Raw genomic sequence first — 18,769 nt, 5'->3', positions numbered from 1 at the left:
AGTAAGTGCTCTTTTGCTGCCATCTAGTGGTACAATGACAAAACTTGAAGAACTCCTTTAAATGTTGTATATTGGTTTAGAATCATGTCACGTGTCTGAATAACTGAGGTTTTAGGTTTTATGCAATCCTGCTACACACTGTTTTACCTGCTACACACTATATTTTGTATCTGCCTATATCATTTTAATTTGTTGTAATTCCACTACTATTTTAATATAATAGTAGGAAAAACTATTATAGTTATGAATACTAATATAGTATTATTCATACTATGATTATTGGTAAGCACATACTATTTTATATTGTATTGCTATTATTAATCTTTTAAAATATAATGTATTATTTTATTCTATAATATTGTATAGAATTTGTACTATTTTAATAATGTGTAATTCATTCTTTTTTATTAACGTTTTTATTCACTTTTATATAGATGGGCTACTGCTGTACATTATTGTTTGCTATTGTTTACTGTCAACTCTCTTCAAGAGGTAAGATCTGGAGCAACTCTTAACACTTCACAACGTACATGGTAACAAACAAAACTGTAAGAACAAAGAGGATTCCAGCACTACTTGTGATAAAGGAGATTCATTTATTGATAATACAGCTCTTTTTGTACCATAAAATATTCAGCTTCCTTTTATACTGGAGTTTTTACGCTGTAAAATTATAAATTCACAAATATAAGCGCTACTGTATCTTGTCGAATTATATTTATTATTTTCTTATCGAATTATAATTAGCACTCGTCAAAATATAATTAGAGATATTTTATGATATATTATTTATGGATAGTCAGAACAAAGGTTTAAATGCTAAAAAGGCTTGCCATAGGCGGCCGCATTTACGTTAGCCGTGGCAGGCGCAAACGGCCGAGAGGCATGCGGTTTTAGCTTTGGCAGGTATTTTACCCCTGCTGCAAATATGTCAAAAGACTTAACGTCCACCTTAATTTGTATAATGTCATCACCGGTATTGGCGGTTCATTCCACTTTGTCGACACCGGATTAATAAAGGGACTAAGCCGAAAAGAAAATGAATGAATGAATCTCTGGTATTAAGCAGTGGGTTAACATAACACTTCACCTTTGAAACCCTGAAAAATAATGACGATTACCTACATCACAACCATCTTGGATCACCTTGGGAACCCGCGTTCTAATAATGACGTTACAGAACGCGGGGTTCTCAGGCGCACACACACACACAGTTTTCAGTAGTAATCTTCCAATTAGTTCAAGCACAAAAAGTATTTTTACAGCTGTCAGATCGAGTTTGTGAAAGAAGCTCAGTGCGAGAATTATCGAGATTTATCAGCTTTGCTATTTTGAATTTCCATATTTACTTGTTGTTAAAACTAACATAAATGGAGTACATTTGGAAGATGATAGTTTTTTTTAAGGGGGAAACAAGCAATTGTTCCCGCCCTGAAGCAGAAAACACCAGCTCAGGTGAGTTTACTATGACAAGACTCTTCATTTCTCCAGTTTTAATTTAAAAAATGTCATCCTTAAAATACAGTTCTACAAAAAATACACAAAACCTGAAGTAATTTTGTAGTACTGTGTTGTTTTTGTTGTGTAGTTTTGTTGTATGTAATATTCCTATAATGAACTGTATAACTTTCATATATCTCTAATATTTACCACAGTATTTTGTATACTGTAATATTTTATCCAGGTAAAATGTGGTATTTCACATTTTTGTAGAATTTACAACAGGACTTTTTGTATTGTATGTAATATTCCTGTTGTATTCTTGTGGCAATGAGTTGATATATTGCCTCATGAAAACAACAGAAAAATCACATGCATAACTGTAAATTGTTGTGATACTCCACTATAGAAAGTGCTTTGGTGATAGTGTCAGATTTTTCCCAGCTTATTTGTTCTGTGGTAAATTTATTTTGTTCAGCAGGACAGTAGGATCAGTAAAGCCCATTTTTGTAAGGGATATAACATGGATAGGAGTGTCAAATTGGGTTTATGAGACCATTCAATGACACAAATGTGTAAAACGCATAGAAACAACCAGTGTGTTAAAAAACTTTTGTTTGAAACTCTGTCACAGATTATAATCACTTGTCATTGTTTTTTAGGAAAATTTTAATACCATAAACAATATAAAACCTATTTATGCTATGAAAATTGAATAAAAGGTTTATTGTATTTAATCCAATTTAGGAAGCAGAGACAGAAAAAGAAAAGTCGAGGAAGCTTTCCAGAATGATGAAAATCAGGAGGACTTGATGCCGGCAAAACGCCATAGACCAGCACAGTTCCCTGATGACAGTGATGAACCCAGCACCAGCTCAGGTCAGTTTACCATGACAAGACCCTTCATTTCTCCAATCCTACTATAATAAATTTGGTCCTTAAAATACAGTTTGTTAAGTTGAGCAATATCACATGACTGTCGTTGCTGATTGTGATTCAGAACGAGTGCCATGGGTAATAATTTAAAGTCATCTCTCACAAAAATATCCTGTGGTATTCCATATGATAAGACAGAAGAACAAAAAACTGGAGAAGTAATTGTGTAGTACTGTGTTGTTCTTGTGTAAGGTATTATTGCATGTAATATTTCTGTAATGTTCTTGCAGTAATTAATAGTATTGCTTTTATTTTTTTGTAATATTTACAACAATACTTGTACAGTACAACAATGTACTGTAATAATGTCCAGGTTAATGTGGTATTAAATTCACATTTTTGTTGGTTTTACCACAGGGTTTTGTTGTACTGTTTGTAAGAATCCTGGAATCTTGTGGTAATGAGTTAATATTGGCACATGAAAACAACAGAAAAATCACATGCATAACTCTAAATTGTTGTGATACTCCACTACAGAAAGTGCTGTGGTGATCCTGTCATATTTTGCTCAGTTTATTTGTTCTGTGGTAAATTTATTTTGTTCAGCAGGACAGTAGGATCAGTAAAGCCCCACTGAAGCCCAAGTTAAAGTTTAAATTGGGTTTTTGCGACCGTTCAATGACACAAATGTGTAAAATACCTAGAAGCAACCACAGTATCTAAAAAATTATTTTGTCTGTAGAAACTCTGTCTCAGATATAATCACTTGTTAATTTTTTTAAGAAAATCTTAATACAATAAAGATTATAAAATCTATTTATGTCATGAAAATTTTATGAAAAAAAAATATTGTATCTAATCCACTTTAGGAGGCAGAAAAAGAAAACTCAAGGTGACTTTTCAGGATGATCAGGAGGACTTGATGACGGCAAAACGTTGTGAACCATCACAGTTCCCTGATGACAATGAAGAACCCAGCACCAGCTCAGGTCAGTTTACTAACACAAGAACACACTTTTCTACAGCTTCGTTAAAGAGATATACTTCACCAAAAATGAAAGTTCTGTCATCATTTACTCACACTTTACTTGTTCTAAGCCTTTATGATTTTATTTTATTCTGTCAACCAAAATAGATGATATTTTGAAGAAAGCTGGAAACCTGTCTTCATTGCATTCCATAGTATCTGTTTTTCTGCTATGGAAGTCCATGATTAGAGGGTTTCAGCTTTCTTCAAAATATATTATTTTGAGTTTAATAATAATAATCTCATAAAAGTTCGAAACCACTTGAGGAGGAGTAGATTGTGAGTAGAATTAACTTTTTGGGTCAACTATGCCTTTAGTTTCGTGCTTAAAATTCTACATTGTAAAGTTGGGAGTGAAGTGTTTTGAATCAGTTAACCAAGAAACAAATCAAGTGAAAATAGTCAATTAAATTACAAGTAATAGGAGTGTCCCTTAATCAGAATGTACATATTCAAATCTACATTTACAAATCTTATCTGTATTCGACTGATAGTCAGTTCATGTGGTTTGTGGCCGGGGTTGAGGTGGCTGGTGTTTGTGGGAACGGAGATTGGTGGGAGTCTAATAATAATACAAATCAAATATGGAGGAAAAGCATAAATCTGGTAAAAGTTGATATAACGGCAGGCTATATACCAGCTTAAGGGGAGAAAACCAGTGGTTCCATGTAAAATCAGACACTGGGGAACCTCCATATAGCCAAAATGGCCTGACCCTCGTTTCATAATTTACCTCTGCAAATACTCAGCTGAGAGATTGGTAGTTGCGAAGCCTTGACTATTAAGGGTCACCCTATACCGAGTAGTAATGAATGAATACAGATTACCAAAATAAGTGATCATCTATAACTAACCCTTCCATATTTTCATCCACTTTAGGAAGCAGAGACAGAAAAAGAAAAGTCGATGAAGCTTTCCAGAATGATGAAAATCAGGAGGACTTGATGCTGGCAAAACGCCATAAACCAGCACAGTTCCCTGATGACAGTGATGAACCCAGCACCAGCTCAGGTCAGTTTACCATGACAAGACCCTTCATTTCTCCAATTGTACTATGATCAATTTGGTCCTTAAAATACAGTTTGTTAAGTTGAGCAATATCACATGACTGTTGTTAATTATTGTGATTCAGAAAGAGTGCCATGGGTCATAATTTAAAGCCATCTCTCACAAAAATATCCTGTGGTATTCCATATGATAAAACAGAAAAACAAAAAAACTGGAGTGGTAATTGTGTAGTACTGTGCTGTTCTTGTGTAAGGTATTGTTGCATGTAATATTTCTGTAATGTTCTTGCAGTGAATAATAGTATTGCTTTAATATGTTAGTAATTTTTACAACAATACTTTGTGTACTGTAATAATGTCTAGGTTAATGTGGTATTAAATTCACATTTTTGCAGGTTTTACCACAGGGTTTTGTTGTACTGTATGTAATATTCCTGGAATCTTGTGGTAATGAGTTGATATTGCCACATGAAAACAACAGAAAAAGCTTTAATATAATGAATCAACAAGCTCTTATCTAGGCTAGGCAGTGCAAGAAGGTTGCTGGGTCGCTGGTTTGAACCTTGGCTCAGTTGGTGTTTCTGTGTGGGGTTTGCATGTTCTCCCTGCCTTTGCGTGGGTTTCCTCCGGGTGCTTTGGTTTCCCACACAGTCCAAAGACATGCGGTACAGGTGAATTGGGTAGGCTAAATTGTCTGTAGTGTATGAAAATGTGTGTGTGGATGTTTCCCAGAGATGGGTTGCAGCTGGAAGGGCATCCGCTGTGTAAAAACTTGCTGGATAAGGAGGCGGTTCATTCCGCTGTGGCGACCCTGGAATAATAAAGGGACTAAGCTGACAAGAAAATGAATGAATGAATGAGCTCTTATCTAGTTCATTTGATTATTTCTTCATTTAGTTTCAAACAACTAGAATAAATCATTTAACAGAACTAAACTCATTCCATTCTTTTCCATAAGACACGTTTCTGATTTGCAAATCCAACAAGTGGCTTGTTTACTTTTTTGAGTGTAATGAGTTAATATTGGCACATGAAAACAACAGAAAAATCACATGCATAACTCTAAATTGTTGTGATACTCCACTACAGAAAGTGCTGTGAGGATCCTGTCATATTTTGCTCAGCTTATTTGTTCTGTGGTAAATTTATTTTGTTCAGCAGGACAGTAGGATCAGTAAAGCCCCACTGAAGCCCAAGTTAAAGTTTAAATTGGGTTTTTGCGACTGTTCAATGACACAAATGTGTAAAATACCTAGAAGCAACCACAGTGTCTAAAAAATTATTTTGTCTGTAGAAACTCTGTCTCAGATATAATCACTTGTTAATTGTTTTTAAAGAAAATCTTAATACAATAAAGATTATAAAATCTATTTATGTTAAGAAAATTTTATTAAAAAAAAATTATTGTATCTAATCCACTTTAGGAGGCAGAAAAAGAAAACTCAAGGTGACTTTTCAGGATGATCAGGAGGACTTGATGACGGCAAAACGTTGTGAACCATCACAGTTCCCTGATGACAATGAAGAACCCAGCACCAGCTCAGGTCAGTTTACTAACACAAGAACACACTTTTCTACAGCTTCGTTAAAGAGATATACTTCACCAAAAATGAAAGTTCTGTCATCATTTACTCACACTTTACTTGTTCTAAGCCTTTATGATTTTATTTTATTCTGTCAACCAAAAAAGATGATATTTTGAAGAAAGCTGGAAACCTGTCTTTATTGAATTCCATAGTATCTGTTTTCCTGCTATGGAAGTAAATGATTAGAGGGTTTCAGCTTTCTTCAAAATATATTCTTTTGAGATTAATAATAATAATCTCATAAAAGTTCGAAACCACTTGAGGAGGAGTAAATTGTGAGTAGAATTAACTTTTTGGGTCAACTATGCCTTTAGTTTCGTGCTTAAAATTCTACATTGTAAAGTTGGGAGTGAAGTGTTTTGAATCAGTTAACCAAGAAACAAATCAAGTGAAAATAGTCAATTAAATTACAAGTAATAGGAGTGTCCCTTAATCAGAATGTACATATTCAAATCTACATTTACAAATCTTATCTGTATTCGACTGATAGTCAGTTCATGTGGTTTGTGGCCGGGGTTGAGGTGGCTGGTGTTTGTGGGAACGGAGATTGGTGGGAGTCTAATAATAATACAAATCAAATATGGAGGAAAAGCATAAATCTGGTAAAAGTTGATATAACGGCAGGCTATATACCAGCTTAAGGGGAGAAAACCAGTGGTTCCATGTAAAATCAGACACTGGGGAACCTCCATATAGCCAAAATGGCCTGACCCTCGTTTCATAATTTACCTCTGCAAATACTCAGCTGAGAGATTGGTAGTTGCGAAGCCTTGACTATTTAGGGTCACCCTATACCGAGTAGTAATGAATGAATGCAGATTACCAAAATAAGTGATCATCTATAACTAACCCTTCAATATTTTCATCCACTTTAGGATGCAGAGGCAGAAAAAGAAAAGCCAAGAAAGCTTTTCAGGATGATGAAAATCAGGAGGACTTGATGCCGGCAAAACGCCATAAACCAGCACAGTTCCCTGATGACAATGAAGAACCCAGCACCAGCTCAGGTCAGTTTTCAGGTCAGATCCTTTATTTTTTCAATTTTTCAATAGCTACCTTGGTGATCCTTTCTTATTTTGCTCAGCTTATTTGTTCTGTGGTAAATTTATTTTGTTCAGCAGGACAGTAGGATCAGTAAAGCCCCACTGAAGCCCAAGTTAAAGTTTAAATTGGGTTTTTGCGACCGTTCTATGACACAAATGTGTAAAATACCTAGGAGCAACCACAGTATCTAAAAAATTATTTTGTCTGTAGAAACTCTGTCTCAGATATAATCACTTGTTAATTTTTTTAAGAAAATCTTAATACAATAAAGATTATCAAATCTATTTATGTCATGAAAATTTTATGAAAAAAAAATATTGTATCTAATCCACTTTAGGAGGCAGAAAAAGAAAACTCAAGGTGACTTTTAAGGATGATCAGGAGGACTTGATGCTGGCAAAACTCCATAAACCAGCACAGTTCCCTGATGACAGTGAAGAACCCAGCACCAGCTCAGGTCAGTTTTCAGGTCAGATCCTTTATTTTTTCAATTCTACTATAATAAATTTGGTCCTTAAAGTACAGTTTGTTAAGTTGAGCAGTATCACATGACTGTTGTTGCTGATTGTGATTCAGATAGAGTGCCATGAGTAATAATTTAAAGCCATCTCTCACAAAAATATCCTGTGGTATTCCATATGATAAAACAGCATAACCAAAATAACTGGAGTGGTAATTGTGTAGTACTGTGTTGTTTTGTGTAAGGTATTGTATGTAATATTCTTGTACATTCAAAAAAAATATTTATCGAATCAACATGATTTAATCGTAGCACCCATTGTGCATCTAAAAAAATGAAGCAAACCTGAACTGCTCTGAATGTGTTATATGAACACAATAAAAATTTGTAAATTCAACATGGTTTTATTAGGTTTATGTAATGTCTTTGCAGCTAATTGCATTAAAATGTTTGTGTGGTGTTTATCTGATTGAATTTATTCATATATACTCAATATCAGTAAAGCGCTTTGACTCAAGAAGACTCGTACTTGTTGCATCAACAAGTTCTTGTTAATGTGTGGTTAATAAAATCTATTTTGTTGCTTTAATTAGATTTGTCTCAGTTGGCAGCATTGAAGTTCAGAAGTCTCCAAAAGTACATTAAAACATGCAAACAATTTAACACTTTTTTTTTTTTTAATTAGACATTAACAAAAAGTTTAAACTGTTTTTCTTCACTTTGAGGACTCCATTAAGTTACAATGTGTAAAACATTTAGCCAAGAAAACCTTGAGAAAACCATTGTGAAAGATACCTGATAACCAAGCAACCAAGACTTAAATTTTGTCTTACCAACAAATCTTGGCCTGACGACCAGAAATATAACATTAAACAATAAACATTAAACAATAAACATTTGCCATTTTTAATCTTAATTTTTAAAAATAAGTTTGTTATATACCCTTTTGAATTGTGAAACATTGGCTTGACAAAACAAACTCAATAATAACTGTAACAAGAAACTACATGCATTTGTAAGATTAAGCAAACGTCTGTGATATTTTTTAGCTGTAACAACATAAATAATACTTAAAATAACTTGCAGCTTGAAATCGCTGTGATTTCAGCAAATTACCAATAAAGCTATCTTGCCTCACATTCTCACAATATTGTCTCAAAGTATCTTTTTGGTAGTTAAGTTAAACAATGACGTGAAAAAAAGTAACATTTTTACATTAACACAAATAAACAAAATTATAACAAGAACATTGGTAAACAACTTTTTTTTAAAGCTGTAAAATAGTAACACAGAAGAAAACAATGGTGTTTAATAAAATGCCAATTACAATAAAATGATTTATTGAGCATCAATGATTGTTCCACTCCTAGAAAATCATTGAGACAGCTAGAGTCAGCTACAACACTTTTGCAATATCAGTCCATTCAAAACACTGCATCTTCACTAATTATGCCGAGCTTACTTGCTCTCGCACTCTATTTAAAGGAACCATAACCGCTGTCTAGGAGAGCTTCTGTCCAACAACAAATGTTCTTCATTCAATCACTACATCAGTTTTGTTCAAGCTCATGCACCAGTGTTTGTGCCCCAGTAGCTTGTTTGAAGAGAACAGTGCAAAAAATTCAATTTTCAACACGCAAAAGGAACTGCAAGTGCATTTTTGTTTTTGTCTCCAAGTTACTTGTGCCAAGAAAAAGTTGTCCAGATTTATGTGGAACACCAGAACAGCAGAGTTCCAAAAGATCAGTCTGTTAAGCTCAACATGTGCAGTGACTTCTTATGCAGTTTTATTGGTGAATATGCGTTTCAGTTTATGAGTGCACACTGCCACCTACTGTGATGGAGGCACACAGTAACTTACCAAAGAGAGTCATTTATATGAAGAGCTTAAATCTCTTTGAATAAACAAGCTCTTATCTAATTCATTTGATTATTTCTTCATTTAGTTTCAAACAACTAGAATAAATCATTTAACAGAACTAAACTCATTAAATTCTTTTCCATAAGACACGTTTCTGTTTTGCAAATCCAACAAGTGGCTTGTTTACTTTTTTGAGTGTAATGAGTTAATATTGGCACATGAAAACAACAGAAAAATCACATGCATAACTCTAAATTGTTGTGATACTCCACTACAGAAAGTGCTGTGAGGATCCTGTCATATTTTGCTCAGTTTATTTGTTCTGTGGTAAATTTATTTTGTTCAGCAGGACAGTAGGATCAGTAAAGCCCCACTAAATCCCAACTTAAAGTGTTAAATTGGGTTTATGCGACCGTTCAATGACACAAATGTGTAAAATACCTAGAAGAAACCACAGTGTCTAAAAAATTATTTTGTCTGAAGAAACTGTCTCAGATATAATCACTTGTTAATTTTTTTTAAGAAAATCTTAATACAATAAAGATTATAAATTCTATTCATGTCATGAAAATTTTATGAAAAAAAAATATTGTATCTAATCCACTTTAGGAGGCAGAAAAAGAAAACTCAAGGTGACTTTTCAGGATGATCAGGAGGACTTGATGCCGGCAAAACGCCGTAAACCATCACAGTTCCCTGATGACAATGAAGAACCCAGCACCAGCTCAGGTCAGTTTACTAACACAAGAACACACTTTTCTACAGCTTCGTTAAAGAGATATACTTCACCAAAAATGAAAGTTCTGTCATCATTTACTCACACTTTACTTGTTCCAAGCCTTTTTTATTTTATTTTTTTTTTTTGTCAACCAAAATAGATGATATTTTGAAGAAAGCTGGAAACCTGTCTTCATTGCATTGCATAGCATCTGTTTTCCTGCTATGGAAGTCAATGATTAGAGGGTTTCAGCTTTCTTTAAAATATATTCTTTTGAGTTTACCAGAAAAAAGTAATCTCATAAAGGTTTGGAACCACTTGAGGAGGAGTAAATTGTGAGTAAAACATGACACGCAGAAAAACATAAATCTGGTAGAAGTTGGTGAAACAGGCTATATATCAACTTAAGGGGAGAAAACCAGTGGTTCGATGTGAAATCAGACATTGAGGAACCCTCATATAGCCAAATTGGCCTGATCCTCGTTTCATAATTTTCCTCTGCAAATATTTAGCTGAGAGATTGGTAGTTGCAAAGCTTTGACTAATCGGGGTCACCCTATACCGAGTAGTAATGAATGAATGCAGATTACCAAAATAAGTGATCATCTATAATTAACCCTTCCATATTTTCATCCACTTTAGGATGCAGAGACAGAAAAAGAAATGCTAAGAAAGCTTTTCAGGATGATGAAGATCAGGAGGACTTGATGCTGGCAAAACGCCATAAACCAGCACAGTTCCCTGATGACAATGAAGAACCCAGCACCAGCTCAGGTCAGTTTACCATGACAAGACACTTCATTTCTCCAATTCTACTATGATAAATTTGGTCCTCAAAATACATTTTGTTAAGTTGAGCAATATCACATGACTGTCGTTACTGATTGCGATTCAGAAAGAGTGCATCTAATCCAAAAATTATTGTATCTAATCCACTTTAGGAGGCAGAAAAAGAAAACTCAAGGTGACTTTTCAGGATGATCAGGAGGACTTGATGCCGGCAAAACGTTGTGAACCATCACAGTTCCCTGATGACAATGAAGAACCCAGCACCAGCTCAGGTCAGTTTACTAACACAAGAACACACTTTTCTACAGCTTCGTTAAAGAGATATACTTCACCAAAATGAAAATTCTGTCATCATTAGCTCACACTTTACTTGTTCTAAGCCTTTATGATTTCCTTTTTTTCTGTCAACCAAAAAAGATGATATTTTGAAGAAAGCTGGAAACCTGTCTTCATTGAATTCCATAGTATTTGTTTTCCTGTCGGGGTTGAGGAGGGCTGGTGTTTGTGGGTTGTGGGGATTGGCGGGAGTCTGATAATAATAATAAAATAAATGAATAAAAAACTAATCACATATGGAGTGCAAAACTAGCACGCAAAAAAGAATTAATCTGGTAAAAATTGGTAAAACAACAGACTATAGATATTAACTTAAGGAGAGAAAACCAGTTCGATGTGAAATCAGGTATTGAGGAACACCCATATAGCCAAAATGGCCTGATCCTTGTTTCATAATTTACCTCTGCAAATATTTGACTGAGAGATTGGTAATTGTGAAGCTTTGACTATTTAGGGTCACCCTATACCGAGTAGTAATGAATGAATGCAGATTACCAAAATAAGTGATAATCTATAATTAACTCTTCCATATTTTGATCCACTTTAGGGGGCAGAGGCAGAGAAAGAAAAGTCGAGAAAGCTTTTCTGGATGATGAAAATCAGGAGGACTTGATGCTGCCACCTCAGTTCCCTGATGAAAGGGATGAACCCAGCACCAGCTCAGGTCAGTTTACTTTGATAAAAACAATGTAGGTGTGTTTACATGGAGCCTTTAAATTGGTTTAAAAGTTTAATTCGAATGATAAATGCTTCATATAAACACCTCAATGGAATAAACATGGTCAAACCAAATGAAATTGTAATCAGTTTGAAAGGGTGGTATAAACCTTGCCATATTTGAGTTTTGTTGGATATATTCAGGAAGCATGTTTTCTTTGAGCTGATCCAATTAAAAGTTCAGTTCGTATATCTGAATGTTTTTGTTTTTGTAGTTTTGTATTAAATAACAAAATTGTGTTCATGTGTAGGAATATTAAAAACTGTGTGTATGGAATTCATCATGATGTGGAATTAGATCAAATCAGTGACATGATAATTGTAAACAAAACCATGAGCCCTGTGAAGGTTTAGACCCCTAATAAATAATATCTGTAGCTTAATGTGTGTTTAAGTCATGTAAGTGGAAGTGGGTGGAGTCAGGGGTGAACAGTGTTCAAGGAATGTGTATGCTGAAGAATGGAGGTGCTGGAATGGTGTAATAAAAACAAGCTAAAGCTATAAATGATGGGTCCTGTTCATCTCACAATAATAAACCTTTGTTCATTGTAATCCCCTTAAGGAAGCAGAGAAGGAAATGCTGAGCAACATTTTCTGGATGATAAAGAGGATGAAGATGATGATTCCTCCTACGACGAGGATCCAGATTTTTGTAGAAGAGACACCGGCCCAGGTCAGTCCTCTATCGCAAGACCTCACATTTCTCCTGTAATTTGTGTAACATGGTATCATGTTTCTCCTGAAAAATCTCCAGTAAATTCTGTATAGTTTTGAATAGTGGTGGGCAGAGCGACGATTCATGAAACACTGAAACAGTCAAAGCAAATGTGTCTCTACAGTGAAATCTGTTGGTCTGAAACCGCTTTGACAGAGAAGCAGTTGAGGATTTATAATGTGTCGTGTAAAACATTCATTCCATCAAGTGATTGGATTGTGTTCGGTCTGACATCTGAATAAACTCTTTGTAAATAAATGCAAAGTTTAAGAGAAAGAGTAGGAAGGTCCACAAGCCAGGATTTGAACTCAGAGCATCTGCAATGTGCTGTAGTTACAGTACATGTTGCCGCACTGCCCACTAGGCTGTGTGCGATTGTGTGGATTTTCAGTCAATCAAATGCAGATTTAGAAAGGATGTCAAGTCTCGGATCACCGAATGTATGTGACACGTGTGTTTTAGATCAGTGTTTCAATAGTGCTGAGCAAAGGTTAATCACGGTTAATCACGTCTAAATAAAAGTGTGTTTTGACGTAATATATGTGCGTGTGTTATATAATATATATGTAGTGTTGGGGATAACGCATTACAAGTAACGTGAGTTACCTAATAATCTTACTTTTCTAAGTAATGAGTAAAGTATTCAGTAAAAATTTTGAGTTACTATTTGAAAAAATGTAAAGCGAGTTACTTCTTAGTTTAATTAATTCACTTTTTAAATAATAAATTGCTGAATTCAAATGAATGTTGAATGAGAATTTTCTCTCAGCAGAAACAGACAGAAACCAACAATGGAGAGTCTTACATTTCAGTGATGGAAATATTCCCATTATTCTCAACACATGGAAGACAAGGAAAAGGGGCTTATAGTCTCAGTGCTCATTTAACTTCACTAATAAGACAAAAAGTAGAAAAGTTTATGTATATGTTTGTCAGTAAGCAAACACAGTTTTATAGCACGCTGAACCTCAACAGAAATATATTCTCCTACTATCACAGTAAGACAAAAACAGAAATGAGCAATCCTGGTAAACTGTCATAATCCTTTTGTTTGTTTTTCAGGATCTCCTCTTGACAAATATGAGCTTGGAAGGAAGCTAGGAAAGGGAAACTATGGCACTGTCTACGTGGCAACACGCAAATCTGATGGAAAAAAGGTAAGTCACTTTTGCTGCACATGTTGTTTACTTAATTTTTTCTTCTTGTAAAGGAAGGGGTGTTCATATGGACGCATGTTCACAATTGCACAATTGCAAGTGCACAATTGACAAAAAGAATATTCAGCATTAATCAGAGTATACACATATAAAAACATGTAAATCAATCAACAAATCCAGTTTATGTTACTAGATTAAAACATTAATCAAATATGATATTATGTACGCTCATTTTTTTTAAACTATATGTTAGAAATTCCAAATGCAGTGTGTCATTTATCATATTTTTAAATAATTTAAATGTTGGAGGGAGTTCCTATTTCCAGTTTAACAGAATACATTTTCTAGATACATAAGAAATTAGACCTTTCCTTTTGGTTAAAAAAAAGGGTCTGATACCTCATTCAAGTTGACCCCAAAAAAATATATTAAAAGAGTCTTGTGATTGTATTATTGCATTTATAATGATTCATTGTTTATTGCTTTGGGGAAAAAGTTTTAATATTTTGTTTCTTTTGCAGGTTGCCCTGAAATTCGTTCATAAGTCAACGTGTTACGGAAATCGGATTGTAAGTAAACACAACACAATGAATATATCTGAATATGTGTTGAATCTATATTAAACACAATATATTATACAGTTATAATTGTGCAGATACATTATACAGTTCACATGCTCTAACCTTTTTCCAATATTTTTCTCTAGCCTGGACATGCCTGTCGTGTGACTATGGAGGCCAGAATAATGCTTGACCTGAAGACGTCTCCCATATGTCCCCACATCATAGAGTTATACGACTTTTTTGATGTGGGAGAACATTATGTTTATGTCCTGGAGTACATGCAGCCGAGTATGACCTTGACTGCATTCATCAGGAGAAACAATGGTCGCTTGACTGAAAGTGTAGCGCGACACTTGACCCTGCAGATCCTAATTGCATTACAAAACTGCATGGAGCATGGCATTCACCATAGAGCAGTCCATGAAGATAACATCCTGGTGAATCCAAAGACCCTTCAAGTCAAGTTGATTGATTTTGGCTGCAGTGAATACTGTCAGGGCCACTTAAAACCGCACGCTGGTAAGATGCTTTTCTCTTCACCTCTCCTGCTGAAACCTTTCTTTCATTGCTGGTATTGCTGGTCACCGGCAGTTCTAGATTTCAGAATTCATGCTGGCTGTTATGCTGGAGAATTTGCACTGATTGTTTTTAGTTTTTTAATGCTGCTTATTAATATCCCAGCTTATTGATCTCCTACTTTTACACTGACCACTTGTAATGAAATAGTTTTGATCACTTAATTATTTTACAGTAAATTGCTGTTCTACTCTTCTAACTCACAAATCTGTTGCTTACAGGATTTGACCAAATCTACTGCAGATGTTACCAGCATTCTCGTCTAGTAAAAGTTTGTGGCATAAGGCCTGTACATTTTGCTCTCGAAGAAAATGTTACGTCTGTGGCAAGACTCCTGGCAAGGATGGTGAATGGATATTGGCCCCTTCGCTCTGTGGTTCAGTATCCAAGATTTCACCCCAGTGTATCCAAAGGTGAGACAATAACTTAACAAAGTGCTGTTCAGATATAATTGGACAGTGTTGTCAAGACTGTAAAAATGTAAAATTAAGTCTAACTTCATATACAGTTTTCATGTTAGGCATGTGAGAACATACAGGATTAATCAATTCTCTCCATTTCTACAGAATGCAGAGATCTTCTGAAAATGTGCTTCGGTTTCCTCGTTGACTATGGACCCACTTTGGAGGATGTTATTGATCATAAGTGGTTCAGCAAAAAGATAGACACCTGATGGACAGAAACCACTGGCACACTCTGGTAGGCTTATTGACACTTCTGGTGGCACATCTGCAGGGCTTGATCGTGGATATGGTGCAGGTCCAAGTAGCTCACCAGGCAGATGTTTAGACAGCCTATAGGATCAATGCAGAGATTCGTCTATACCTTTAATTAAATGACACAACATCTGACGCACAGAAGCCATTGCGCCTGTTAATATGCTTGGCGACTGGTGTCAGTGGATAGCGGCATGTGCCACTGGAGCTTGTGATGTGCGCTGATGCGTTGCGTCCTGTGTCACTGAGATTGTCGCAGTACATGTCGCTGTGTGGCTCCTCTAGTGGTGACTGACAGCTCCTGCTGCTGCTGCTGACGATGCTGACTGCTGACTGAGCATGAAGTAGGTTGTGTAACACACACACTTAACAACAGAACAATATTTCATTATTATTATAAAAACCGCCAAAAATAATATTTATTACATTGCAGAGTTTGTTTATACAACATACTGGGCTTAGAAATATTATTATTATTATTACTGCACTGTAATGCTAAAACAGCGTAAGATAATTTGTTTAAAGAAAAAATCTGAAAATAATGTAAAATATGTAGTTTGGTTTACTTAAAAATCACCAAGTTAGAGATTTTACTTAAGTGCTTGATTATTTTGTTGTTCACTAAACATACTGTAATGTAATTGTGGTAATGTCAGCAACACTGCTTATAAAAATGAAATATAATGCAAAAAGATAGAAATGATAATTATAAAAACTTATATAAATTATATTAGAATTATAAAAATTCTGTAAATTAAAATGATCATTTCTAAGTTGTAGTTCGAAGATTAGAGAATGCACAAAAATTATAAAAAACATATTTGAAAATAATTTTGATTGAAGCAAAAACAAAAATCCCATAATTTGGACAATAAGTTTTATTTGCCTTTTTAAAAAGCACAAAAGTTTTACATCAATAACTAGTTGCTTTCATTTAGTTAATTATCCACTGGAAAAAGTAAAGTGAGGAATTACTGGAGTAGATGTACGTGATACAAAATCCTAAATAAATGACCTAATACATTTAAAGGGACATGAAACTAATTTTAAAATACAGAAGCCTAATATTGTTGTACAAATGAACACTGCAATGTACGTCGACATCACTTTGCATTTTCACCGTCACACATGACAAAAATGAATATTATTAATATTGTCATAATTGAACTTTATCACATAATTCACTTTTTTGAAACCACTAAAAAATTGTTTTGTTGTCATCTGGTGTGACACCCTTATTTATTGTTTATTATTATATTAATTATATATGGTCATTATATAACTAATGCATTAACTAGTGTGTTCAATAATGTATTAATAATTAACTCTAGTGTTTAGTTTACATGTGAGATTTAGTATTGCTGATTAGATGGGTTGTTCATTGTCAGGTCAGGTTATCTAACCCATGATCAAATGCATTAATGTATGTGTAGGTAAACGTTATGTAATTATAAAGAATGAATGTAAAGTGGTGCATTAGAAGACGAGTAAGTTAACATTAACAAATAATATGTAGTGTTGAATAATAGTCATTTCTCAGCATCAGTTCGTGTTACATCATGTATTAAATAGCAGATTAATATATGTTTAGTTAACATTAACAACGATTAAGTGTTGCATAACTGATGTGTTGTTCACTGGTAATTCATGTTACCTAATGCAGTAACTAACATTAACTCATACTCCCTTATTGTAAAGTGTTCCCAAGACATTTATTATTGAAAATTAGTTATTCAAACTATGTTTTATATGCTTTTAAAATATTCTTCAACTTAGAAACACGTGTACATATAAATATATAATATATAGTTTATTTAAATATTTAGATAAAATTTATATAAATATATTATTAAAAGAATTACAATTTTACAGGAGGGCTAATCATTTAGATATTTTATAATAATTTGAATGATATATATAATTATTATTTTATTATCTCTAGCTAGACTAATATAGTTGTCATACAATATTAAAATTATATTAAATATTAATAATGAAATATTGTTCTGTTGTTAAGTGTGTGTGTTACACAACCTACTTCATGCTCAGTCAGCAGTCAGCACCGTCAGCAGCAGCAGCAGGAGCTGTCAGTCACCACTAGAGGAGCCACACAGCAACATGTACTGCGACAATCTCAGTGACACAGGACGCAACGCATCAGCGCACATCACAAGCTCCAGTGGCACATGCCGCTATCCACTGACACCAGTCGCCAAGCATATTAACAGGCGCAATGGCTTCTGTGCATCAGATGTTGTGTCATTTAATTAAAGGTATAGACGAATCTCTGCATTGATCCTGTTGGCTGTCTAAACATCTGCCTGGTGATCTACTTGGACCTGCACCATATCCACGATCAAGCCCTCCAGATGTGCCACCAGAAGTGTCAATAAGCCTACCGTCCATGATGGATGCTCATACTCATCAAACCCTCCATCATCCACACTACAGCTTCACCCATTTGTATTCATCTGAAGTGAATGTAACTGAAACAGCTTTAATGATGATGTTTGTATTAAACTGAAGTGAATAAAACTGAACTTACTTGGTTTTGATTTAAGTAGAACTACAGCAGCATTTGACCTCCACTCTCCTAAAATTGATTTCATTCTCGGTTCTTCATCTATGTTTAGCTGCTTTGTCACAGTCTACATTTTAAAAGTGCTCTAGAATTTATAATGTCTTGACTTTGTTCTCAGTATCTGTTCCTGCACCACACGGCTCTTAGATAATCAGCTTGATAGATGAGAGCTTTATGCATGAACTGTGTGACTGACGGTAATGTGCAATATTGCAATGGGTTAGCTAGCTAGCAAGGTCAGCTGTGATCTTTTAAGTTGTAACAATAACACTATGAATGCTAGTATTATAATGTTGATTAGTCATGTGTTAAAGGCATTTGCATTATGGATAATATCTAGATTTAATGGCAATACTACTTTTGAATTCAGGGAACAGTGTATTAGCGAGCACCACCATGTTCTATGGTAAGTGAAAGAAGAAAAGGTCAGAACTGGCTCTTCCTGCAGTGAAATGAGGATGAGATGGGTTTTAGTGACCATGAGAATGATGCAGATTGAACTTTTGATAAAAGTGGTGATGGAGACAGTTCAAGTAAGTTAGCTAGTTAAGACAGGCGTGGTATAGTATAATATATAAGTGTAATTCTTCACTTGTTGAT

The 18,769-nt window shown here is 34.6% G+C and overlaps 2 protein-coding genes and 1 long non-coding RNA gene across 28 annotated transcripts in view; 2 read left to right on the top strand and 1 right to left on the bottom strand.

The window, feature by feature from the left end:
• Positions 1-18,769, bottom strand: part of rufy3 (RUN and FYVE domain containing 3) — an 881,807-nt gene that overhangs the window by 113,962 nt on the left and 749,076 nt on the right. The window lies entirely within an intron of this gene.
• The window catches only part of LOC148679708 (uncharacterized), an 890,299-nt gene that overhangs the window by 517,119 nt on the left and 354,411 nt on the right, over positions 1-18,769 (top strand). The gene's annotated exons all lie outside the window — the stretch shown is intronic.
• Positions 1,171-18,131, top strand: LOC137495534 (serine/threonine-protein kinase pim-2-like). Of its 26 annotated transcripts, none has more exons than XR_015491550.1 (18): positions 1,171-1,455; positions 2,188-2,319; positions 3,186-3,305; positions 4,223-4,354; positions 5,775-5,894; positions 6,812-6,943; positions 7,318-7,437; positions 9,911-10,030; positions 10,662-10,793; positions 10,961-11,080; positions 11,692-11,808; positions 12,424-12,534; positions 13,639-13,733; positions 14,255-14,302; positions 14,440-14,815; positions 15,094-15,285; positions 15,439-15,738; positions 17,798-18,126. XR_015491550.1 is itself a non-coding variant. In XM_087253940.1 (17 exons), the coding sequence occupies exons 1-17, from the start codon at positions 1,371-1,373 to the stop codon at positions 15,543-15,545; spliced, it is 2,259 nt and encodes a 752-aa protein (XP_087110066.1). In that variant the 5' UTR covers positions 1,171-1,370; the 3' UTR covers positions 15,546-16,275. The 26 variants fall into 26 exon arrangements, 10 of the variants coding, with proteins under 10 accessions (XP_087110066.1, XP_087110064.1, XP_087110065.1 ...); XR_015491546.2 differs by having other exon boundaries at positions 7,318-7,449; positions 15,439-15,846; positions 17,703-18,126; XR_015491549.1 differs by having other exon boundaries at positions 6,812-6,955; positions 15,439-15,637.

This window comes from Danio rerio, chromosome 5, assembly GCF_052040795.2.
Source record: "Danio rerio strain M-AB ecotype USA chromosome 5, GRCz13ab, whole genome shotgun sequence".
NCBI lineage: Eukaryota > Metazoa > Chordata > Actinopteri > Cypriniformes > Danionidae > Danio > Danio rerio.
This window is presented reverse-complemented; position numbering and strand designations above follow the sequence as displayed.